This window comes from Stigmatopora argus, chromosome 16 (assembly GCF_051989625.1).
Source record: "Stigmatopora argus isolate UIUO_Sarg chromosome 16, RoL_Sarg_1.0, whole genome shotgun sequence".
Lineage (NCBI taxonomy): Eukaryota > Metazoa > Chordata > Actinopteri > Syngnathiformes > Syngnathidae > Stigmatopora > Stigmatopora argus.
Window position 1 is genome coordinate 13,400,206 of NC_135402.1, and position 26,011 is coordinate 13,426,216.

At 44.0% G+C, this 26,011-nt stretch overlaps 1 protein-coding gene across 4 annotated transcripts in view; it reads left to right on the forward strand.

Moving 5' to 3' along the window:
- Positions 1-9,896: 9,896 nt before the first annotated feature.
- tor4aa (torsin family 4, member Aa) overlaps positions 9,897-26,011 on the forward strand; it is a 32,748-nt gene continuing 16,633 nt past the window's right edge. The window contains exons 1-3 of one of the 4 annotated variants that reach the window (XM_077621974.1): positions 9,897-10,070; positions 11,754-11,883; positions 24,604-24,987. In XM_077621974.1, coding sequence (XP_077478100.1) covers positions 11,872-11,883; positions 24,604-24,987 — 396 coding nt within the window. In that variant the 5' untranslated portion in view covers positions 9,897-10,070; positions 11,754-11,871. The remainder of the gene's footprint in view (positions 10,071-11,753; positions 11,884-24,603; positions 24,988-26,011) is intronic. The other 3 variants (XM_077621970.1, XM_077621972.1, XM_077621973.1) reach the window with 3 other exon arrangements.

Genomic DNA, 26,011 nt, shown 5'->3' on the forward strand with positions numbered 1-26,011 from the left:
TTAATTTGAGACAGGTAAAATTTTGGCGGGCTACTGATTTGTCAAAAAATGTTTTTTCTTTATCCTCTTGGTCAAGTGGGAATATCGAATCGTAATTAGAACAATTAAATGTCGGATTGGTGGGTTTTTTTTAGGAGGTCCACAATACATTCATTGTCGACTGGGGCTGAAACAATGCGGAGTACGGGTCGAGCACCCATACACAAGAGACAATCATCTTGGGTTTCTCTGGCAGCTTGCTCTGCCATTAACAGCCAATTGTTAGATACAGCTGTAATACCTGTAGTCATTCTAAACCAATTGTCCACTGATGGTTCGCCATGGATTATGCGGACTTCACTCGATTTAGCGGATACGATTGACGGAGTCACCTTGCCAGTTTTCGCCTGAGTAGTACTGGGTTTTTTACACAACCCCACTGGCCAGCATGGATCGGTATCCGAGGAGCACGCACACAGGGTTAGGAAGCTAGTGGTGTTTCATTCGTTGGAGATTGCGGTGTTATTGGAGCCACATCCGTCTGATTGGAGATTTCCTAACAGGAGTATGACATACACGTGGAGCGCTCCTTCAAAAAATAACGAAAAAAATTAAAACAATCAATAAGCCAAAACATCCTGTACCCCACTTCCCTCTTGGACTGGGATAAGCCCAGTCCAGACCAGGAACTATGTCCAGGAACTATGTGTCATGTTTAGATGTATGTGACCTGTCCCTGGGAGAATCAAAGGCCGCCTTTGGAGAATCTTGTGGGTGATCACGTGCAGCTGCAGCAGCCTCCTGTACCTGTGAGGATATACTAGATACAAGAGAATGCAGTTGAGACCAATATGCTGCATGTGAGAGACCGGGTAACGAAACCTCTTCATATGGGGTGAGTGAGGAACTGGGACCGGGCATCAGCCGGCCCGTAAGTAATTCAAATTGGGCAAAATTTGTGGTTTTGTTGATGGTTTGACGAAGAAGTAAAGCCAATGGGAGGGCTTGAACCCAAGACATTTTGGTGCCGTACATTATTTTGCCAATTTCTCTTTCCTGTAATTACACAAATTAACTAATCATACTAAAATAGGAAAAATACAAAAAGCAAACCAGGCTGCTTTCTCCTCAGGAAAACAGCTTTCCCGCTCTCTGCAACAGTTAAATTCACATCAATTAATATTCAGAAACAAATGTACACATTTATAATTCTAAAAAGAATTGAACCCACTAAAATGTAAACACCCCTTGGTTGTCAGGGTTAATATTTTAGCATAACTGTCCTTTAGAGCAATTAAAACTCATTACTTATAAAATGCATACTAATCAAGTCCCAATTCATTCAATAATGTGTATCGCGTTGCATAGTAAACTCGGTTGTTTGAAATTCAAAATATCCCAATCTAGTAGTCTTTTTATCAAATGTAACATTCTATTGTCTTTGGAGTTTGCAAATCATCTCCTATAAAACTTTCCTAATCAATATTTTTCAATAGTCAGGCATAAAATTAAAATCTAGTTACATTTCTATCCATTTTCTTCCTAATTGTTTACATTAACTATCTGTAAGAAGATTTGGTGTCAATTGAAACGCTTTCACTCCTTTATTTTTATGGAGACAATAAAACCAATATAAAAAGTTCCTTATGACTTTCAGCATTGCTCCCCGAGCAATAATTTTTCCAATCAATATTGGAGTGCTTTCCATTACGTCTGATCACGTCAAAAAGTTTATCTTACCTGTCTCAAACGTTTCAACTGAGGAGAACTTTACAGTGCACAAGGTGGATCGGCTATTTTCATGTCTGCTGGTTGGTCAGCAACACTTGTACGGACGTTCACATTTTGGGTTGAGCACCCAGGCTGCCGGGACCACCGTTGGTCCAGTCTGTTGTTTGTTGAAGCACAGTCTCCTTCTGCTAACCCAAATCCAATGCATTTTTGCAAGTTTTTTCTTTTATGCAGATAGCCAGATTAGCCTCATCATCCAGCTCCAATCGTGTAGTGAATAATGGTGTTTTGTATGGTCTACTAAATAGGATTTCCATATTTTTGTCCGGTTGACCTCGTTATGTAGGCGCAATGATTTCATAATGAAGTATGGAACCTTTTGTCAATTCAGTCGGTTATTCCGCTAACACAATTTGGATGCCATTATCACTATAAATCAATGGTACTTTGGAATTTCATATCATGCACTGTCTTTGTTTTTTGTTTTTCTCAGTGCTCCTAAATTTTGCATAGCAGATTTGTTTCTCCACTTCAAGTTTCACATTTCGAGTACTGCTGCTTTTTTCATTAAAAATGTCATTTGACGAAATATTTTTTTCCATAATTTGTCGCCGCCATCCCTGAAAAGGGCTTATTGGCGATTTCAGAAATCGATTCCAATTTGCTAAATCCTTTTCCACCTTGATATCTAACCGATTGATATATCTCTGTGGCCAGCCAATCAAAAACACAAAAAGACAAACCACCATTCACGCTCACACTCATAATCAGACATCAGTGGTCTGCAATTTTCATCACTAGTGGAGAGCGCCATCCCCAGTCTGGGCTTCTTGACAGCTCACCTCCATTTTGCTGTCTTATCAGCATTAATCATTTTCAAAAGAAATAGGTTAACGTCATTTGGTTGACATCAATTGTTTGATGCTAATGCAATCCGTGATATTCTAATAGTCATTAATATGAGCGCCATCCCCAGTCTGGGCTTCTTGACAGCTCACCTCCATTTTGCTGTCTTATCAGCATTAATCATTCTGAAAAGAAATAGGTTAATGTCATTTGGTTGACATCAATTGTTTGATGCTAATGCAATCCGTGATATTCTAATAGTCATTAATATGACTCATGCTAAAGCATATTTCATCTGTTGATGGGCAAAACAAGATGTAAATCCCATGCACTGAACATGCATGATGTTTATTCCATCCCAGGGAAATCATGCCTATCCTAAATTAATTATTTTATCTGAACTTGTCAGGTACAATTTACCTAATAATTTAGACAAATGCCATTTCTGCATTGTCTTCATCTTTGATATCATTAATATTCTAAATTATTCTTAATACTTAAGTCTAAATCGCAAATCACTCATTTTGCTAAAATAGCTGAATTGCGGATAGCTAAATTCCTATTCTGCTCCAAGCTTGTGTTTATTTAAAATAAGGGCCATTTTTGTAGCTCCTTCTTACCACAATTAAAATTTAGAGAAACTAACCTTCCACTTAGCCATTTCCTAATGATAAATTTCAGTGTTTAATAGAGGGCCCATAATTTGTCACTAATACATCCCAATACTGTCAACTCTCTCTCTGTCTCTCTCTACATCTCTCTGTATCTCTCTCTCTTGTGGTAGTCTTCCTTGCCCTTTGTTTGGTGTGAAAGGAGCAGTAAGGTCTATGGGCGACCCCCCCTTTTCCCCTTTTTGTTTGCACAGGGTGTGCTTAGTTTGTCAGGTGAGGGGTGTCCGCATCTGTGAAGGGGTGCTGGCCGTAAAGTAGGCTTCTTGCCATTGTTTCTTCCAAAATGGAGGAGTTTAACAATGGAGTCTGTGGGTCAATCTGATAAGAGTCGTGCATTTTGAAATAAGTCAGTCTTGGGATGTCAGTGGACTGCCAGGCAGTGACTTTAAGAAGTTTCTTGACCATTGGACCGAGTTGGCAAGCTTCATGACCAGGAGACAGACCCAAAGTAATGTGTGGGTCGGCTGTGTCCGACATTTTGTACCACACTTTTTTCGATGTATCCAAATCAACCTTCCAGACCCATAAAGATTTTGGTGGATTTCAACTGCCAGGGTGTTCCAAGAACCTTCTGAAAACGGTCTCAATAGACTAAGTCATCTTCTGTGTATTAAAACAACGTACAATGAAAATCATTCATGGATGATGGTAAAGCATGGTGAGTCAATGAATGATTTCCACAGGTGATAAACAGACAACAGTCCCCCAGTGGCCGGAGTTTCAGGATCAAGACGTGACCAATAGATTGTTGCTACCTCTGAATCTTGTTGCAAAGGACACATCAACCACTGTCCACATGTTCATACTTTTTGTGAACACGAAATCTTTGCACCATTTGGTGTAGTCACTGTGAGGCCATCCGGCCCACATAAGATGGTAGCTCCAATAGACATCAACAAGTCTCTTACCATCAAATTCACACGAGCCTCTCGGGCACCTCTATTCAGAGTGTGGAGGATCCCATGGACCATAAGAATCATCTCCGCCCTGGTAATATTGTCCAGGTGACTGAGCCGGCTGCTGGGGCCGCCATGGTCTGCCAGTGCCTTGTCCTCCTCCGCGCATAGGCCGCTGTTGGTGTGGTGGGCCATACTGCTGTGCTTGGGGTTGCTGCGGGAACAGTTGTTGCTGTTGCTGCTGTTGACTGGGACAATCACGTCCCCAGTGTCCAATACCGCCACACACAAAACAGTTGCCTTGTTGGCCTTGTCCCGAGTACCCTCTACCAGAGAAACCACGACCACCATATCCACCATGGAACTGACCAACATCTCGGGCCCCACCATAACCCTGGAACATCTGGGCCGATTGCCCTTTCTTTTCCTGTTTAGATTGTTTGGCTTCACTATGGAATTTGGATAGTTGGAGTTTTAACAGAGTAGAGGTCAAATGTTATTATTTGGCTTTTCTTTGACCTTCTCGTCATCATACATCTGACAATGGTGAGTCAGGTGATGTTTAAATCTAGGTTCGTCACCTGTCAACAAGTTGGTTTCTTCAACTCCTTTTTCACAGGTTCCGGAAGACCCTCGACAATAGCTGCTCGGAATAAGGTTTCACTCTCAAATTGGCCGGATGGATGGCGGCCGGTGCTTTCTATCCAATCTGTAGCACACTGTTCCTAGTGCACCGGACCTCCCACTCCATTGGTGTATGGGAACATGGTTGGGGCCAAGTCATGGGGTCTTGGGGAGGTATTTTTAATTGCCCTAAACAAGCCGTCTGACACCTGGGTCAATGGGGTTTCATGTGGGTGTCCAGTAGTTGCTGCTCCTCTATCATTCGTACCTGATGTTGAGTGCAGGAAGCTGATATGGCCTGTCTCATGTCACCAAGCGCACAACTCTGTCCACTCATCAAGGCCAAGAGCCTCATCATCCATGGACTTCCTCCCCTCGCCAGAGGGGGGATTTGTTCAGTGTCACATCTCTAAGAACAGCCTGAGGGCCGAGGGGAAACATGCCTCCTCTCTCTGTATTGGGCCATGCCTCCACCTACTCACCTCCCTCCTTCGCCTCTATAGTTCTGCCTTAGCTGTGATGTCACGCTCCTTTTTTTTACAAACCGATGGACAAACCATTCATATTCCATTGGCCTTTTTGACACGTAAAATGTAAATTTCCTTTCAACGTACAAAATTGTTTCTCCAACTCATGTCTAATTTTAGCTTGTCTTTGAACCTCATTCAGAACCTGTGCTTCTACATCTCCGTACAAACTCATCAATTCATTCCATTCTCCGTCGGCATTCTTATCTTTTTCAACATTCCTTTCAACACACACACACTTTCACATTCTCTCTCAAGCTCTCCTTCCATTTTCACCAATTCAGTCATCACAAATCACCGGATAAATTTAGAATTTTAGTATATTCAATTCTAGGAATTTGGAATTGTTATTAGAATCAATCCTATGACTCAAACATCTGTGGACCCAGTCGTTTCCCTGCTGAAGACTTAAAAAATAAGGTTGCAGAATTTTTGTACGGTAAAGTAGCAGGTCTCCTGCATACAACCTTTTTCGGAATCGCTTATTCCCTTGTTTTCATACGAACGTTTGCCTTTATCTCAAAATGACAGTTCTGGAATCCCCAATCACCGATTCCAGATATATAATCACGGAAATGTCCCTGAACAAATACTTGTGTTATATGAATCACATTTCTATTGTGACTTCTACTCTAAAAAATAAGTTTGCAGAATTTTTCACGGTAAAGCAACAGGTCTCCTGCATACAACCTTTCGAAATCCCTGATTCCCTTATTTAATACGATCGTTTAGGAAATCCCGATTCCCTTATTTTAATATGACCGTTAGGAATCCCAGATTCCGAATATATATCACGGAAATGTCGAAGTCTAAGTCCACGACTCCGGCGGGGTGTCCCGGGCTCCATACAGAGCTCCGGGTCTCCCTCCCAAGTAATAAGTCCGCGGAGTGTCTCTGCCCCCAGCGGAGGATGAGAAAGACAACGCCCAAACCCGAGTTTGCCCAGTTATAGTAATACAAAAATGAATATTCATTTTCTGATTAACAATGAGATGCGGACTGGTCCACGACTGTCTTGAGGGGTATTCTACCTGGGATTTTCCACTGTCCATTTGTCTCCGTAACTGCTGTCCCTGGAATCCACATCGTCAACACAACAATATATTTGCTTGTGCAGCTAGCTCCAGATACAGTTTGGTAGCTAAACATTGTTGGTGAAAGCGATGACATATCCCTACGCCCGCGACAATACTGTCTAGGAACCCTGCATTTTAAATCACCTTTTAACTCCTTATTTTCGTTCGTGTTCATATCCATGTAAGAACTCCAATATTAAAGCCACGTGTTCTATGCTTCTCATAGGGAAGTCCATTTCCATCTATCTAAAACCAAGCAAAGACTTGTCTTTGTCAGACTAAGGCGTGGAGGATTTCTATTTTTCCGTATGTACATTTTTGTGATAAAATAAAGGAGCCTCTTACCTCCTGTGTCAAATCAGAGGGTATTTATTCAATGTCCAATATGTGCAAATATCGAGAAGAAATTCCATCTTTTCTCACGTTACCAGAGGTACTCTGAACCAAACATTTCCCATAATACACCAGAACACAACAACATTACCCATAGTTCGTAATTTCCCTCTTTTTACGAAAGCCTGTTATGTGCAGATAGGCGTATGATTTCAGCTTTGGTTTGAACCATGGTGCGGTCGTTTTCACACATAAAGTGAACCACACTTCAGGCTGCTTGGAAGCGACCACATTGCTTACCAGGTCTCAGCCAAGACCACATTGCTTGCCAGTGTTTGTTCCGAACCAAAGTTCGCTAGTTTGTATTCACACCAGCGTAAAAGGTCAAACAACTCCCGTTTGGATAATTGAATTGAATTGAATGCTTTGATTTTCATAATACAAGTACAAGGAGATTTAAAGCTTCGTCATCAAGTGCACACATAGTAAGTATTCAACCTAAATGACACGGAGGCAACCCAAGGAAATAGAAAATGCAGTTCCTAAATGATGATTTTATTTACGAAGGTAGACAAAATTACAAACTTGTCTGGCTCTCTGTGAAAAAGTAATAACTGAAAGCAAGCGTTTATGATAATTTGTATCTTTCACAACGCTTTTGGAGGAATTTTGGCCCTGTGCAGAATTGTTCAATCCTGCAATATTAGAGTGTTTTCATGAACAGCCCGTTTCAGATCACACCACAGCATTTCAATCGGTTTAAATCTGGACTTTGACTTGCCCACTCCAAAACCTTAACTTTGTTTTTTTTAGCCATTCAGAGGTGGACCTGCTGGTGTACTTTGGATCGTTGTCATGCTGCATGCAGAATTCATTCCATCAATTATAGCAAGTCGTCCTGCAAAAGCAGCCCCAGACCATCACATTACCACCACCATACTTTACTGTTGGTGTAGTGTTCTTTTGATGGAATGCTGTGCCTTTTTTTGCCAAATGTAATAAAATGCCAGCCCAGGCCAGTGTTTTTTCTAATAGTAGAGCCATGAACATTGACCTTAACTGAGGCCAGTGAGGCCTGCAGTTCTTTCGATGTTTTCTAGGTTTTTATGACCTCCTGAATGAGTCGCCGTTGCACTGTTGGAGTAATTTTAGCTGGCCGACCACTCCGGGGAAGGTTTGCCACTGTTCCCAGTTCTCTCCATTTGTGGATAATAATAGTGGTTCGCTGGAGCCCCAAAGCCCTTAAAATGGCTTTGTAACGTTTTCCAGACTAATAGATATCCATCACTTTTTTTCACATTTCTTCTTGAATTTCTTTGGATCGTGGCATGATGCTCTGATTTTATAGACTACTTCACTTTGTCTGACACATTCTATTTACCATATTTACTTGCATATAAGCCACTTTTGTTGGACAAAAAATGATGACTGAATTGAGGGTACGGCTTATATGTGCATAAAAACATGACATGCACAAAACTGCAATTTGACGACACCATGACACGATGACGTGATGGTGAATGGTGCAGTGACGTCATGACGCAAGACAGTAACGCCGATATGGTCATTTATTTCAAAATAGAGAAAAGATAAACAGATAAAACACGTATCTTGCATAAAACGTGAAAAAACTCATGTTCCCGTCACTGCTCGCTCAGGGCCACAACCTTCTTATCTAGGGTGCTGCCGTCTAAACCTAGTTCATCGTGCTCGAATGGCCAGATGTGAGTAGCCTTGATTTTGAAATAAAACAAAATTCCACTTTGATTTTTTTTTCGTTTTATTTATTGTTCGGAAGTGACAACTATTTGAATAATACGAACTATCGAAATAATTGAGATATTTTGACATTCGAAGCAATATGGCTGCCACAACATCTTAAACTTCTGGTAAGAAAATTGTAATTTCTGTAATTAGAAAGCTTCAGGTTCTCATCAACAGACTTATTTCTTTTTTCAAATTGAATTATTTGATATTTTGCATTTACAAAGACAGGCATATTAACTTTCTTATTATATTGACCCTAATAATGTGCTTTTGATTCATACAGTATCTCAGAAATAAAGTTTTAATTTTTTCTGCTTTTGTAAATAAAATCATTTAGAAACTGCATTTTCTCTTTCGTTGGGTTGTCTCTGTGTCATACGAAAAATTGATTTGAAACCTGTATGTGTGATAAATATGCAAAAAAACACAGAGATCAGAAAGGGGGCAAATACTTTTTCACGGAATTGTAAGTAGTGTGTGTGTAGAGCGAGTATGGTACTAGTGGACTCACCACACAGCCTTCGGGCCTGGGAAATTTAAAGTGTTCAACCAGCCTACCATGCATGTTTTTCCAATACGGAAGGAAACTGGAGTACCCAAAGAAAATCCATGCAAGGCCAAGCAGAACATGCAAACTCCACACAGGAAGGTCCTACTTGAGGTTGATCCCTCGATCTCAGAAATGTTTGGCCGATGCGCTAACCACTCACAGAGCTGCCAACTACTCCAGAATTTCAGGAATTTACACAGAAATGCAGAGCAAACTCCGGGACTCCGTACAACCTCCCTAAACTCCGGAAATCCCCCAAAAATGTCACTTAATTTTTTTTAAGCAACCATTTCAGAAAAGTACCAAATTTCCAATTTTAATGCCTCAAAATTCTTATCATCGCCACGGCTTCCGCCATCTTGATACAACTGCACTGTAAACCGGAAGAATTCTGTAACAAGAGTGCAGTGTCATTTGATTTAAAAGTTCTGAATGATTTGTCTTGTGCGACTTCAGCGCATGTGGATTTTGGGTTAATCGCATTGACTCCGGATAAACTCCGGAAATGGGACAGGGGTACTCCTGAAATGGGGTCGAGAGAGGTTGGCAGCTCTGCACTCACCATCAGGCCGGAAAAGATTTAATGACAGATAAATCGCTAGAATAATTTTGGGATTAATCAATGAGTTCAATGATTTAATCAGTGGACCACTTTATGGCGAATCTATTAATTCGAACCCTGCCAGCTTCAGCCAGAGTAAATAAACTGGACATCTGTTGCTGTCAAGATATTGACAGTTCAGTCGCTATTGCTGCCAATGGCTGACAATGTAAAAAAAAAAATCTGTATTAAACATAAAGACGGCCCTCTATCTGCTCCAGTCATATGATTTTTTTCCCCAGTGGTCAAAGTTCCTGTATATGTTTGCAAACTTGAGTTAGCAGCACTGATGAAAGCAATAGAACACTACTTGCAGTTTGTTTTTTTCCATCAGGCGGAGCAAAAGAAGGAAGTGTTGTAACCAGGATGGAGGTGGAGCCGCCTGTTTGCAGGTCTGTCTCACACAAAGCCTGTCTGCTCACAATGGAGTTTGGCAGTGCAGCGCTGTGAGCGCCCCGATACCTTGCAGGTGAGTCACAGTTACTATATTTTTGCCTCAGGGAAGCCTTCGGCGCCGACTCACTTGGGGTGGCCACGTTGCTTTGGAGGAGGAAGGGGGGAAGCATTATGTGATAAGTTTGGAACGTGGTCTCTCTCCCGCCCAGGTTTGCTTGTTGCGAGAGTAGCGTTCCTCTTTAAGTTTACTTGCTAACTGGTGTACTGCTTCTTTTAACACTGGCAGACAAACCACATACCTATGATGTAATCCAAAAGCGTCATGAGAGTTGTCACTCATATTTTGAAAACGTACTAATGGGTGATCAACTTAATTTAAAGTAAAGGGAATAGAGATCAATTTGAAGTGGGATTACTGGCACCAAATGAACATTCCAATGGATAGGACGTTCAGGGATGTCAGTAGGTTTTGAAGACAGGGGAGACTTTGCCCCCTGGAGGAGCAAAAGATCCTCATTAATGCAGTAGATTTATCGATCCGATACTCGGTATCTGCATCAGTGCCCGATATGAGTATATTTGGAGTATTGGACATTATCGTATATGGTCACAAGATCGGATCTGATTCAGTCGTGTTTTTCTAGGCTGGTGTAAATTAAAAAAAACACTAGGCAAACATGTCTGCTAAGTGGGGTGGGGGTGGGGGGGGTTGGGGGGGCACTTTAGAAACTAATGACAAAAAAAATTACATTGTATGATATTGTAAAAAAGTTGTGCACGCAAGCATTTCTTGACTTTAATACAAACAAAGTGATTTATTATTTACTGGTTATATTTATGCATTATTTTTTACTGGTCTAAAAACATGGGCATTGGCTCGGTATTGGCAAAATATATTGTTGGCGTAATTGTGCACACATTTAATTTTTATGCTACTCTTAGATTAGAATGGCACTGTCTAGTTAGTTATTTGGGGATTTTAACCCTTCCTGCATTCTATATTTATTTGGCACATTTGTCCACCTCTGCCATTTGCTAATCACCTCTGGTCCTGCAATAAAGGCTGGTGATAAGTAAATGGTCAGCAGAAGGCTCAGACTGAAGGCCCGGTAAGGGGGCACGAGGGGGGAGCTCCTTGTGTCTCGCAGCTAATGTGATTGTCTGTCTTCTCATTAAAATCAATTATATTCACCTCGACGTAATGAGAAAACCTGATTTAGATGGAATGGACTAACTAACGGTAGTGTAGGTGCTCTCAACCGCACAAGAAATTAAGATATGACCATTTTGCTTAAAAACTTTTCTTGTTCAGTCATACCTAAACTATAGCAATAGATGGGTACTGAGTACTGCCGCAGTAGGTTAATAACTGCGATGTTTAGACTGTGTTGCCAAGGCTATGTTCTTTCGGCAGTCTGCTATCCAAAGGGCCAAAGTAGATTCCACACAGACAATAGTTTTATGAGACGTAACAAACATCTTTGCTGTCTTACTAAGTGTTGGAAAATGCCTTACTAATGTTACCCTCGTCCTTCTTGATAGAGCGAATGGTAGACTCATTTACTCTAAAATTGAGCAAGATAGCTGCGTAAGTGTTCCCTTTCTTTGCCATCTCAAGAGCTTCCACCTTCCTGACAATTATCATTTTCTGTTGCTGTTTAGATTTAGTAACATCTTTAGATGAAGTAACACACTTGTGAGGCATAGCAGGGGTTGATACATTCATTCATTTTCTGAATCGCTTTATCCCCGCTAGGGTCGCGGGGGCGTGCCAGAGCCTATCCCAGCTGACTTCGGTCATGAGGCAGGGGTCATCCTGAATTGGTGGTGTTGAGGGAAAGTGCCGTTGATTGTTCACTCGTGTGTTCATCCAAATGGTCCAAGAGGTAAATAATGGAAACAGAGGCAGAAATGTGACAACTACTTACCGAGTTTAATAAACATAGCGCTATGTGACCATCAATGCGATACAAAAAATGCCTTCTATCTCATTGAGGGTCTCGATGGGAAGAAAAGGCGAGCTAATGTATGGGAGGCTCAGGGTTATCTTCATGCTGACTCAACCCTATAGACAGCTGGGGAGCCGCCGGCGCTGTGGTTATAGGCAGTTTCGCTGATGATGATGCAAGCTGGGCTGAGTTCTGTACACCGAGTCTTTTCATGGTACTGAACTTTCTCATGTCTTCAAATTCACCCATCAGTGGCCAGCCAGTCGCAGGGCACGAGGAGACAAACAACCATTCACGCTCACACTCATACCTGGGGGCAATTTAGATTATCCAACCAGCCTACCATGCATGTTTTTGGAATGTTGGGAGGAAACCAGAGTACGTGGAGAAAACCCACGCAGGCCCGGGGAGAACTTGCAAACTCTCCACCGGTGGACCTACCTGGATTTGAACCCAGAACCCCAGAACTGTGAGGCCGACACGCTAACCACTTACCCTCCAGGCTGCCTGGGGTTGATTCAATCACAAAAAATAAGAAAAATCGTAAAGAACAGATCTGCGATCGGCTGTCCCCGCCTCTAGCCCCAAGTCAGCTGGGGTAGGGTCCAGCACCCTCCACAAACCTTGAGCGAATAAGCGGATCAGAAAATGAAATGGGGAAAAAAAACAGAGATCACATCGTGAAACAATCCAAACTGTGTGGTAGATGGACACTAACTGAGCATGGAGAAAAGCAACGGGTGATACTTTGAAATATATTGTAACATCGACAAATGAGTCGCAAGCTTTTTCTCCTGCTTGAGGTCACCGGACAGGCATGCACATACACAGTGACATAAACGGTTCCAGAAATAAAAACCTGCGGTCCATAAGGGTGTATTATCCCGTGCTGGCAGAACATATCAGTATATTACTAAAGGGAATTGAATTGGTTTCTCGTTTGGGTACACCTGGATGTTTTTCTCCACAGTGACTGTAGCCATGCAGTACTTGATGTAAGACAGTACTGAGTCTGTGAATCTTCCCAGGTCCTCATTGAATTGTATTGAATTGAATGCTTTTATTGTCATTATACAAGTATAATGAGATTTAAAGCTTTCACCACATAGTGCACAAATAACAGCAGACGGACAAATAAATCAATTAATAAATAAGTAGTCCAAGTGAGGTCAGCAGAATGAATTGTTCCATCTGAATTCCAGGATGAGTTCCATGGTTGGTTTTGGTGACGTTCAGCGCCAAGTCGCACCACATGCTGAGTCTGGACGCAACAACAAACAAGCAGACACAATCAATATATAGTAGGGATAAATAATCATTAAATAATCAATAAATAAATAAGTTGTCCAAGTGAGGTTAACAGAGTGGAGCGGGCTTGTTCCGTCAGAAGTCCAGGATGGGTGCCACGGTTTTGGAGATGTTCAGCGCCTAGTTGCGCCGCTCACTGAGTCAACAAACAGGCAAACACATAGAAATCAATATATAGTAATGGGGTTATATATAAATAAATAATCACGAAATAGTAATATATAAATTAGTGGTCAAAATAATAAAAAAGTACTGGTGGAAAGAACTCTTGGAGGCCGTCTTCAGGTCATGTGATTATGGTTCGTCTTTGTGGGTACCCGGTCGTTCCGTCGAAAGACGTTTGGTCGACGGACGTTTGGTCGAAGGACAGTTCGTCCAACGGACGTTTGGTCGACGGACAGTTCGTCCAACGGACGTTTGGTCGACGGACAGTTCGTCCAACGGACGTTTGGTCGACGGACAGTTCGTCCAACGGACGTTTGGTCGACGGACAGTTCGTCCAACGGACGTTTGGTCGACGGACAGTTCGTCCAACGGACGTTTGGTCGACCGACAGTTCGTCCAACGGACGTTTGGTCGACCGACAGTTCGTCCAACGGACGTTTGGTCGACCGACAGTTCGTCCAACGGACGTTTGGTCGACGGACAGTTCGTCCAACGGACGTTTGGTCAATGCGCTGGACCAATAACTCAATTGCAGTCCCCTCCCCCACCCGTCACGGTGGACTTGATCCACATAAGCGAAGCATCTCCGGTAAGAGGATTAGAAATGGACGTGTCGGCCGGAAAGCTGCAGAAACTCCGCGCTTGAATAAAAAAAAAAGGAAAAAACTCCTGAGTCATAGTGGTCGAACATTATAGATATGTTGTCTTGGATTGGATAACTTTATTCATCCTGTATTCGTGAAATTTCGTTGTCACAGTAGCAAGAGGGTGAGGATGCAGGAAGAGGAAAGGCATTTTAGACATAAATAGATCGGTAATAAGTAAGTTAATAAATAAATACATGAACAAATATATAAATAAATAAGCGTGTTGCTTAGCACATATATACATACATACACATAAATGTACATGCATGCATACGGTAGGTCTTAACACTCAGCCATTTTTTTGTTAAAGAGCCTGACAGCTGATGGTCCAACGGACGTTTGGTCGACGGACAGTTCGTCCAACGGACGTTTGGTCGACGGACCGTTCGTCCAACGGACGTTTGGTCGACGGACCGTTCGTCCAACGGACGTTTGGTCGACGGACCGTTCGTCCAACGGACGTTTGGTCGACGGACCGTTCGTCCAACGGACGTTTGGTCGACGGACCGTTCGTCCAACGGACGTTTGGTCGACGGACCGTTCGTCCAACGGACGTTTGGTCGACGGACCGTTCGTCCAACGGACGTTTGGTCGACGCACCGTTCGTCCAACGGACGTTTGGTCGACGGACCGTTCGTCCAACGGACGTTTGGTCGACGGACCGTTCGTCCAACGGACGTTTGGTCGACGGACCGTTCGTCCAACGGACGTTTGGTCGACGGACCGTTCGTCCAACGGACGTTTGGTCGACGGACCGTTCGTCCAACGGACGTTTGGTCGACGGACCGTTCGTCCAACGGACGTTTGGTCGACGGACCGTTCGTCCAACGGACGTTTGGTCGACGGACCGTTCGTCCAACGGACGTTTGGTCGACGGACCGTTCGTCCAACGGACGTTTGGTCGACGGACCGTTCGTCCAACGGACGTTTGGTCGACGGACCGTTCGTCCAACGGACGTTTGGTCGACGGACCGTTCGTCCAACGGACGTTTGGTCGACGGACCGTTCGTCCAACGGACGGTTGGTCGACGGACCGTTCGTCCAACGGACGTTTGGTCGACGGACCGTTCGTCCAACGGACGTTTGGTCGACGGACCGTTCGTCCAACGGACGTTTGGTCGACGGACCGTTCGTCCAACGGACGTTTGGTCGACGGACCGTTCGTCCAACGGACGTTTGGTCGACGGACCGTTCGTCCAACGGACGTTTGGTCGACGGACCGTTCGTCCAACGGACGTTTGGTCGACGGACCGTTCGTCCAACGGACGTTTCATCATCGCCGGATTCGTGTGTGTACATGTTTTTCAAACTACGGCCCACGGGCCATATACGAACCGTTAGGCTTTTTAATCCGGCCCGTCAGCGTGGTCCAAATTATAGTAAAAATCAATGACCTCATTCATTTCCCTTTGCACTGCAATACCGCTCATCACTCTCAATTTGGATTGGATTGGATTGGATAACTTTATTCATTCCGTATTTGGGAAATTTCATTGTGACAGTAGCAAGAAGGGGGGGAATGCAGATACAGAAAAAAAATACATAGTTACAAGTTAGACAGTACAGTCGCAAAGGCCGCAGAACAATAAAGCACAAAGCAAATCAAAGTAAATGGGATCATTAAGAATGACCAAATCAATTATCTCATTCTATGTCACTGACCACTGTAGATTTCAATGCATTGAAACCAGAATTCTGGCAGTTAATGCTCTTGTTGTGGTGCCATTGACGGTGCTAGATGTCTAATTCATTGTGACATGGAGGGGCGAATAAGGTTAAATGAGCGTCAGTAAGGCTTAAAAAATCATAGTTTGTGATTGGAAGGGTGAAATGTCAATATTTTTCCAATTATTAAACAACACAAACAAATTAAACAGTATGACTTTGTAACTCTTGTGGTAAAGTTCAAAGCATTTACAATACAACCAAGCAGGCAATTATAGTTAAGTGTTTAGGTCAAATAATTGACCATAAATGTCATTAATTACACAGTTTGTACTATAGCGGTTTGTCCGTCGCTAAATTCCTTTCCTCGTAGTACATTCAGTGGAAATTGAATTTTTAAGCTCTCAGGTGTGGCTAACCAGACCTATAATTGATTCCATCAAAACCATTTTATAATGGTGATTTCACAAGCAGTCATGTGACAATGAACTTTAACGTGTTTTTTTTCAAGCGTTTCTGATGGAAATCTGTTTTAATGACCTCAGCACGGCCGTCTTTTTACACGTGTTGCTCAGGCATGCACACAGACAATGCGCTGGACCAATAACTCAATTGCAGTCCCCTCCCCCACCCGTCACGGTGGACTTGATCCACATAAGCGAAGCATCTCCGGTAAGAGGATTAGAAATGGACGTGTCGGCCGGAAAGCTGCAGAAACTCCGCGCTTGAATAAAAAAAAGAAAAAAACTCCTGAGTCATAGTGGTCGAACATTAGATATGTTGTCTTGGATTGGATTGGATAACTTTATTCATCCTGTATTCGTGAAATTTCGTTGTCACAGTAGCAAGAGGGTGAGGATGCAGGAATAGGAAAGGCATTTTAGACATAAATAGATCGGTAGTAAGTAGGTCAAGAAATAAATACATGAATAAATATATAATTAAATAAGCGTGTTGCTTAGCACATATATACATACATACATACACAAATGTACATGCATGCATACGGTAGGTCTTAACACACAGCCATTTTTTGTTAAAGAGCCTGACAGCTGATGGGGGGCAGGATCTGCGGAAGCGCTCCTTCCTGCAATGAGGGTGCCGCAGTCTATTGCTAAAGGAGCTTCGGAGGGACTCAAAACTGCTTTCTTTCGTTGAATAATAGTATGTTCTTAATGTTGAAAGTAAATTAGAAAATAAATTTGTACCTTTGTTGAATAATATGTTCTTAAATTTGAAAATAAATTTCCACCTTCAATTGTGTATTTTTTCTTATATTTCAATCCCCAGGTTTGATAAATTACATTGCGTGTCCAAATGCTGTCAAATTTTAGTATCCATTCTGGCCCGCAAGTCAAAAAGTTTGCCCACCCCTGGTATAGACAAACTTGCCTCTTTTGTACTATTATTGTCCCAAATTAAACACTATCAATAAGCTGCCATTGACGGCGGTAGACGTCCGATTCATGTTGACTGAGGTGCAGATGCTATATCTGTCATTAGAGCTCCATCAAGTGGATATATAATGCAGCAGTCAACATGAATCGGACGTCAATGGCAGCCGGACGTCCGGCTTTGTTTGTCAGCTAAAGGGAGTGTAAGCTGGGGCCAAGAACAGAAAGACATGATGTGACTATCCAAAGTGTGATAGTGGTGTGGCTCTGTATGCAGTTCCGGTTTGGGCACACCTGGATGGTCTTCTCCACAGTGACCATAGTCATGCGGTACTTGATGTAAGACAGTACTGTGTCTGTGAATGTGCCCAGGTCCTCATGGTGGAAAGTCTCTCACTATGTCTGTTAAAAGCAGTCTTGGAGTCGGAGGAGGGCGTCATCAGGCCAAGCCTTTGGGGCTTTGTTTGTCGGCTGACGTTGCAACCTTACTCACAACCACACCACCACGAGTGGGAAATGCTTTCTACTGTCGCCAGGATTTAATTACTCTCGGTAGGGGATGCGATATATCCCTCACAACAAATTACCAACAAACCTACAATATCCCTGAGGACATCTCGAGACCACCGGGATCTCCGTGGATAGTCAGCCCACCCAGCGTACGACGGAGGTGGTGAAGGGAAAGAAAGCAAGTCCTTATTGTCGCCGGTGACTTTAACAAAGCATGTTTAAAGACTTCTGCCTAAGTTTATCCAGTATGTGAAGTGTCATACCAGAGGAGATAAAACTCTAGACCATGTTTATTCTATCATTAAACATGCTTATAGAGCCACACCCCTCCCTCACCTTGCTGGATCCGACCATCTCTGCCTGTCCCTCACCCCCTCATACATCCCACTCCGGAGGATAACAAGGCCACAAATAAAGATACCGTAATTACTCGAATATAACGCGCACTCGAAAATAACACGCAGGTAATTTTGGGCCAAAAATATCTGGAAAAACGCAGTAATCGAATATAGTGCGCACCTAAAATTTCCCGCTGACGAAAATCAGAAATCTTACCTTTTTTTCTTCGTTTCACGATTGTTTTGTTCAAACAAATTTATTCATTAGAATCCTTCAAATGAAGAGTTCCTCTCTCTCTTTGTCTGTCCTCTTGTTATGATCGCGCCGCGTCGCTGGGTCGTCGCAGCGCGATCGGGGGCATCTGTTACGGTCGCGCCGCGTTGTGCGACGCGACCGTGGATGTAGGTAGACCCAAATGCAGGAAGCAGGAGAGGACGAGGCATTCAGCGTGATACGGAGTCCTTTAATGAATCAACCAAGGCGTGGAAACAAACGTGGCCGCATGCAGCGCGCATACGGACAGAGGCAACAGAATAACGACAGCTAGCGACCGCTAGCAACCGCTAACAACAGTCAATGATAGTCAACGATAGTGAACGATCCGGCGACGTGTGATGACGCGTCGCTACTTAAATACAGGAAACGAAAGCAATCAATGGATTGGCTACAGCCGGTATGCGTCAACGGCAACCCAGGAGGGCCAAAAGGGCCACTCCTGACACCTCTCATACATCTCTTCGTTGAGAATCCTATCAACGTCCACGCTTCCTTCATCCACTTCCTCTTCCTCCCACAACACATCATCCGATTGGCTTTACGAGATGACGTAAAATCCGTGCGTCGGCTCTACGAGATGACGTAAAATCTGTGCGTCAAAGTGAGTTTGACAATGCTTTTTTCGATCGAAAATTTGTAATTTATTTTAGTTATTGATTATAACACGCACCCCCAACTATTGGAATTAATTATATAGCAAAAATCTGCGTGTTATATTCGAGTAATTACGGTAATAAAAACATGGCCTGAGGACGCCCTTTCTCAGCTGCAGGACTGTTTTTTCCCGCACCATTTGGGAACTTTTTGAACACCACAACTTCCAGGACTACACATACACTGTACTTTCCTATATCAAAATTGTATAGACATGGTCACTGTTAATAAATGTATGTGTGTTTTTCCTAACCAAAAACCCTGGATGACCAGTGAGACACAGGCACTCATTAAATGCCGTAACACCGCCTTCAGGTCAGGGGACAAGTTACCAGAGCAGACCTGAAGAGGGGCATTAAAAAGGCCAAAGCAGCATATACAAGGAAAATTGAGGAGCACTTAACAGAAAATAACCCAAAGAAGATGTGGCAGGGAATACGACACATTACAATGACAATAATAGTCTGTTAACACAAATGACTCACTAGCAGAGGAACTGAACCTTTTCTCTGCCCGCTTTGAGACTGACAAATCGGATTCAGTCTCAACACATCCATCACCTTGCAGCAGTACACTGAAGCTTCAGGAATATTAAGTGAGACAGGTACTGCGAACTATGAACACCAGGAAGGCTGCTGGCCCTGACGGAGTACCTGGGAAGGTGCTCAAAGCCTGTGCTGACCAGCTGACTGGGGTTTTCACAAAGATTTTCAATTGTTCCCTGCAACAATCCATCATCCCCTCCTGCCTGAAATATGCCACCATTATGCCTGTTCCTAAAAAGCCAACCATTGACAGCCTGAATGATTACAGGTCTGTTGCACTTACGCCTGTGATCATGAAGTGCTTCGAAAAGTTGGTTGCCCGCCACATCAGGGATACAATCCCTCCCTCAGTTGACCCTCACCAGTTTGCTTATAAAGCAAACAAGTCCACTGAGGACGCCATCGCTGTAGCTCTACACACAGCACTGAGCCACCTGGAGAACTATGTGAGGATGCTTTTCATTGACTATAGCTCAGCCTTCAACACTATAATACCGGACATTCTGGCTGACAAACTCTCCCACCTAAGACTATCCTCTTCCATCTGCTGCTGGATTAAGAACTTCTTAACCAACCATCCACAAACTGTTAGACTCGGTCCCCACCTCTCTTCTTCCATTACAATTACACTGAGCACTGGCTCCCCTCAAGGCTGTGTACTGAGTCCTCTTCTGTACTCCTTGTACACATACGACTGTACACCAACCCACCAGTCTAACTCCATCATCAAATTTGCCGATGACACCACTGTGGTCGGACTCATCTCAGGGGGGATGAGTCTGCCTACAGAGATGAGGTCAACAAACTGTCTTTGTGGTATTTGGTGAACAATCTCACACTAAACACCACGAAAACTAAAGAAATAATCCTGGACTTTCGCAAACGCAACGGCCCCACTCCTCATAAATGGAGTGAGTAGACAGGGTCCAGTCCTTCAAATTCCTGGGGGTCCACGTCACAGACAAGCTCTCCTGGTCTACCAACACCACAGCAGTGGTGAAGAAGGCCCAGAAACGATTTCCTGAGGGTACTAAGGAGGAACAACTTGGACACTAAGCTTCTGGTAACCTTCTATAGTGCCACTGTGGAGAGCATCCTGGCATACTGCATTACAGTGTGGTACGCTGGAAGCACGGCAGCAGATAGAAAAGCCATGCAGAGAGTGATCAACACCGCCCAGAAGATCATCGGCTGCTCTTTGCCCTCACTGGATGACATTGCCAGTCCTCACTACCTCAACAGAGTCGGGAACATTGTTAGGGACCCATACCACCCTGGTCACAACCTGTTCCAGCTGCTGCCTTCTGGCAGACGCTATAGGTCTCACAAAACACGGACAAATAGACAGTTTTTCCCCAGAGCCATCAGGGCTCTGAACTTGCATTAGCACGACACACAATCCCTTCTCTGCAATAACTTTGGGGTGTGCAATAACAATGTGCAATATCTTAGGTTAAATAAATAAAATAAATAAAATAAAATCAGACTTAGGCTTGTCATCGTCATTGACTAGACAAAAGCCTAATTGTCATCATACCCAGCTGTGTATGACGAAATTGAAAGTGCTTCTCCACAAAGTGCGCTTTTCTCAGGCAAGAGCCCAACCAAGTGATAGTTTCAGACTTGCTGGCATTCTGCCGTGATGGATACATCGCATCACCTCCCGAGCGCAACCAACTCCCGGCAACTGCAAAAAGGTTTAGAGTCCTGATGGCTGTGGGAAAGAAGCTATCCTTAAGCCTCTTTGTCCGTGCCTTGTGAGACTGGTAGCGCCTGCCAGAGGGAAGCAGCTGGAACAGGTCGTGACCAGGGTGGTCCGGGTCCCCAACAATGTTCCCGGCTCTGCTGAGGTAACGAGGGCTTGCAATATCTTCCAGTGAGGGCAAAGAGCAGCCGACGATCCTCTGGGCAGTGTTGATCACTCTCTGTATGGCCTTTTTGTCTGCTGCCGTGCTTCCAGCGTACCACACTGTGATGCCGTATGCCAGGATGCTCTCCACAGTGGCTTTATAGAAGGTTACCAGAATCTTAGTGTCCAAGTTGTTCCTCCTGAGTACCCTCAGGAAATGGAGTCGTTTCTGGGCCTTCTTCACTACTGCCGTGGTGTTTGTGGACCAGGAGAGCTTGTTCGTGACGTGGACCCCCAGGAATTTAAAGGACTGGACCCTGTCTACACGAACTCCATTTATGAGGAGTGGGGCCAGATCTGTGCTCTGTTTGCGGAAGTCCAGGATTATTTCTTTAGTTTTTGTGTTGTTCAGTGTGAGGTTGTTCATCGAGCACCACGAAGACAGTTTGTTGACCTCGTCTCTATAGGCCGCCTCATCCCCTTCTGAGATGAGTCCGACGACAGTGGTGTCATCAGCAAATTTGATGATGTAGTTGGACTGGTGGGTTGTTGTACAGTCATAAGTGTACAGGGAGTACAGAACAGGACTCAGTACACAGCCTTGAGGGTAGCCAGTGCTCAGTGTAATGGAGGAAGAAAGGTGGGAACCAAGTCTAACAGTTTGTGGTCGGTTGGTTAGGAAGTTCTTTATCCAACAGCAGATGGAGGAGGATAGTCCGAGGTGGGAGAGTTTGTCAGTCAGAATGTGTCCAGTTTCATGGTGTTGAAGGCTAAACTATAGTCAATGAAAAGCATCCTCATGTAATTCCCATGGTGTTCCAGGTGGCTCAATGCTGTATGTAGAGCAATGGTGATAGCATCCTCAGTGGACCTGTTAGCTCTATAAGCAAACTGGTGAGGGTCAACTGAGGGAGAGATTGTATTCCTGATATGGCGGGCTATCAACTTTTCAAAGCACTTCATGATCACAGGCGTGAGAGCAACAGGCCTATAATCATTCATGCTGTCGATGGTTGGCTTTTTGGGGACAGGGATAATGGTGGAAGATTTCAGGCAGGGTGGAATGATGGATTGTTGCAGGAAACAATTGAAGATTTTTGTGAAGACTCCAGCCAGCTGGTCAGCACAGGCTTTGAGCACCTTCCCAGGTACTCCATCAGGTCCAGCAGCCTTCCTGGTATTCACAGACCGCATTTCCAGTCTCACTTCCTGTTCCTGGAACTTCAGTGTATTGCTGCAGGGTTGTGGCGGGGGTGTTGAGATTGGGTCTGATTTGTCAGTCTCAAAGCGGGCAAAGAAACGGTTCAGTTCCTCCGCTAGTGAGGCATCTGCGTTAACAGACATTATTGTTATTGTAGTTGGCAATATGTCGTATTCTCTGCCACATCTTCTTTGGGTTATTTTCTGTGAAGTGCTCCTCAATTTTCTTAGTATATTCTGCCTTGGCCTTTTTAATGCCTCTTTTCAGCTCAGCTCTGGCAGCTCTATATTTCATCTTGTCCCCTGATCTGAAAGCGGTGTTACGGCATTTGATGAGTGCCTGTGTCTCCTTGGTCATCCAGGGGTTTTGGTTAGGAAAAACCTGTATTTGTTTATTTCTAGTGACATTGTCCATGCAGTTTTTGATATAGGAAAGTACAGCGTCCGTATAGTCCTGGAGGTTGTCGTGTTCAAAGAGTTCCCAGTTGGTGCGGAAAAAACAGTCCTGCAGCTGAGAACGGGCATCCTCGGGCCAAGTTTTTATTGTCTTTATTTGTGGCCTTGTTAGCCTCCGGAATGGAGTGTATGCTGGGGTGAGGGCTAGACAGAGGTGATCTGATCCAGCTAGGTGAGGGAGGGAAGTGGCTTTGTAAGCATGTTTAATGTTAGAATAAACATGGTCAAGAGTTTTGTCTCCCCTCGTGTGACATTTTACGTATTGGATAAACTTAGGTAGAACAGTCTTTAAACATGCTCTGTTGAAGTCACCAGCAACAATACAGAGTCCATCGGGATGGTCAAGCTGTTGTTTGTTTACAGCCATTAGCAGGAGGTTTAATGCCGTGTTGACGTTAGCATCAGGAGGAATATAGACCGCCGTTACTATGACGACCGTTAGCTCTCTCGGTAGATAGTAGGGCCTACATCGTACTGCCAATAGCTCTAAGTCCGGGGAACAGTGAGTGTCAATGATCCTACTGTCACCACACCATTAATTATGTATGAACAAGCAAAGTCCTCCTCTGCTTTTGCCTGTTAGTTCCTTTGAACGATCGTTCCGAAAAAGCGTTCGGCTAGCTAGCGATACCGCAACGTCGGGGATTTGCGGGTGTAGCCACGTTTCCGTGATGAGGATAATGTTAAAGTTCTTAACAAAGCTGTTGGTGGCAATTCGAAGTTCCAACTCATCCATTTTGTGGGTGATGGATCTGGCGTTGGTCAAAAAGATACTCGGAAGCGGTGCTCGGTGTGGTTGTTGACTTAGCTTAGCAGCAAGGCCCGCCCGACAACCGCGCTTTTGCTTCCTTTCTCTCCGCCGCCTTCGCCTCCTTCAACGTGCTTTGAGTGGGCTGACTATCCACGGAGATCCCGGAGGTCTCGAGATGCCCTCGGGGATATCGTAGGTCCGTTGGTAGTTCGTTGTGACATCGGATATATCGCATCTCCTTCCGATAGCAATTAAGTCGTGGCGACTGTAGGAAAAGTTTGCCTCGCAGATGTTGGTAAATAACGATAGGATTGAGAAAGGAAAACACCAAACTGGAGAGCAAAAAGACGCTGCATCCGTGAGCGCTGCCATTGTTGCAAGGTTGTGCAATATTTTAGAATTTACCTTGCCCGGACGTGACTTTTTATATTACTTATTTATGTTTTTACTGGGAAAACGCACTTTGTGTGGTAGCACCACCAATTTCGTTATACGCAGCTGTGTATAAAGACAATAAAGGCTTTTGACTTTGGAATCGATCCCACACTGCCCGCACTGAAATCAGGCAAAATAACCACTAAACAATCAGGGAGTTCTCCCTCCCTGTTTATTTTAGTTCAATTACAGAAAACTTTCTTTTAATCATTGGGCATTTCTGAGTCCCTTTCTATTCACTTTGGGTTACTTCCTGTTTATTTAGGTTCAGTGCATGGTCACTTCCTATTGATGTCGGTTCAATTCAAGAAAACTGCCTGTTTCTTTTGGGGCATTTGTGTTACTTCCTCTTCATATTGGGTCACTTCCTGTTCATTGCCGTCAATTGCAGCCACTGAGTTCTTAATTAATCAACACGTTAAAAATTGTGTTTGTTTGATGAACATTTTCATGTGTCCTCAAGCAGATGACATACGAGGAGTGGGGGTCGTCAGGGGAGGAGCAGCAGGAAGAGATGCGTCCTGAAGGCAACGTTAGCCTCTTGGGCGTGTCTTCCACCCTGCGTGCCGTCGTCCGCATCAAGCAAAAGTACCAGGCCCTTAAGAAACGGCGACAGGCAATGACACTCTTGGCGAGTGGGCAGCTCCTGGGGGCCCCGGCACGTACCAGCCCGAAGATCTTCACCTTCGACACCTCTGCCTCTGCCATGTCGTCGCAGCCGCTGAGGAAGAAGCGTAAGAAGAGGACAGTGCTCTTCCCCAATCGGAGGCGAAAAGCACTTGTGCCGACCGAGCTGAGTCATGCCCGCTTTTGTCTCTACCTGCTTAGCGCCATACTCTTTCTTCAGGTATGGTATGCCATCTTCAAAATGCACTGTTCTTCCTTACTGTACTAAAGGACCACCAGTGCCAGCTGCAACAAAATCTGTACCTAAAATATTATTAATTCAGTGGCAGCGCTAGACCTCCAATCTTTGTGTAGTGGCACGGCGAACATGTAAACTCCACACAAAACGGTCTGAACCTGGGATTGCACCCTCAATCTCAGACATGTGAGGCCGATGTGCTAACCACTCGCACATAGATGTCAATTGTATAGCAAACTAACTTCAAAAAGCCATCTTATGCCAGTGCTCTTTAATAAACGTTATGCTATAATGCGTATTGAAAAGCACTGACGTAATATAGTCAAGGGAGTGTATACAGTGTTACCTTGAGATACGAGCTTAATGCGTTCCGGGACTGAGCTTGTATGTCGATTTACTCGTATGTCAAATCAACATTTCCCATAGAAATGAACTAAAAACAAATTACCGTATTTTCACACCTATAGGGCGCACAAGTCTAAAATTTTCTCTAGAATGGTCGATGTGCCCAATTAGTCGGTGCGTTTTTTCTGTGCACTAAACTCAATTTTTAGCCCTGACCGCTTGCGTGACTGTTTTATTTCTTGCCGGCACGCTACTTATTGCGATCAACCCAGCTGACATTCACCCTAAAAATACCCTCCCCGCGCATTCCAAGCATTACGGTAAATCCATTCAAGTAGTAGTAGTATTGATAAATTCATTTAAATTTACAGCAGAAGGAAGATTGGATGCCACATGATTGGCCACAATCATCACCGATGGCACTAAAATAGTTAAATGTCAGTATTTGTTTAAAAATGTATATAATCATTTTTAAAAAAAAAATCTTTGGCCCGGCGTGCTACTGGTTAGCATGTCAGCCTCACAGTTCTGGGGTTGAGGGTTCGATCCCAGGTCCGTTCTCACTGTGTGGAGTTTGCATGTTATCTCCGGGCTTGCATGGGTTTTCACCAAGTACTCTGGTTTCCTCCCACATGCCAAAAACATGCAGGGTAGGCTGGTT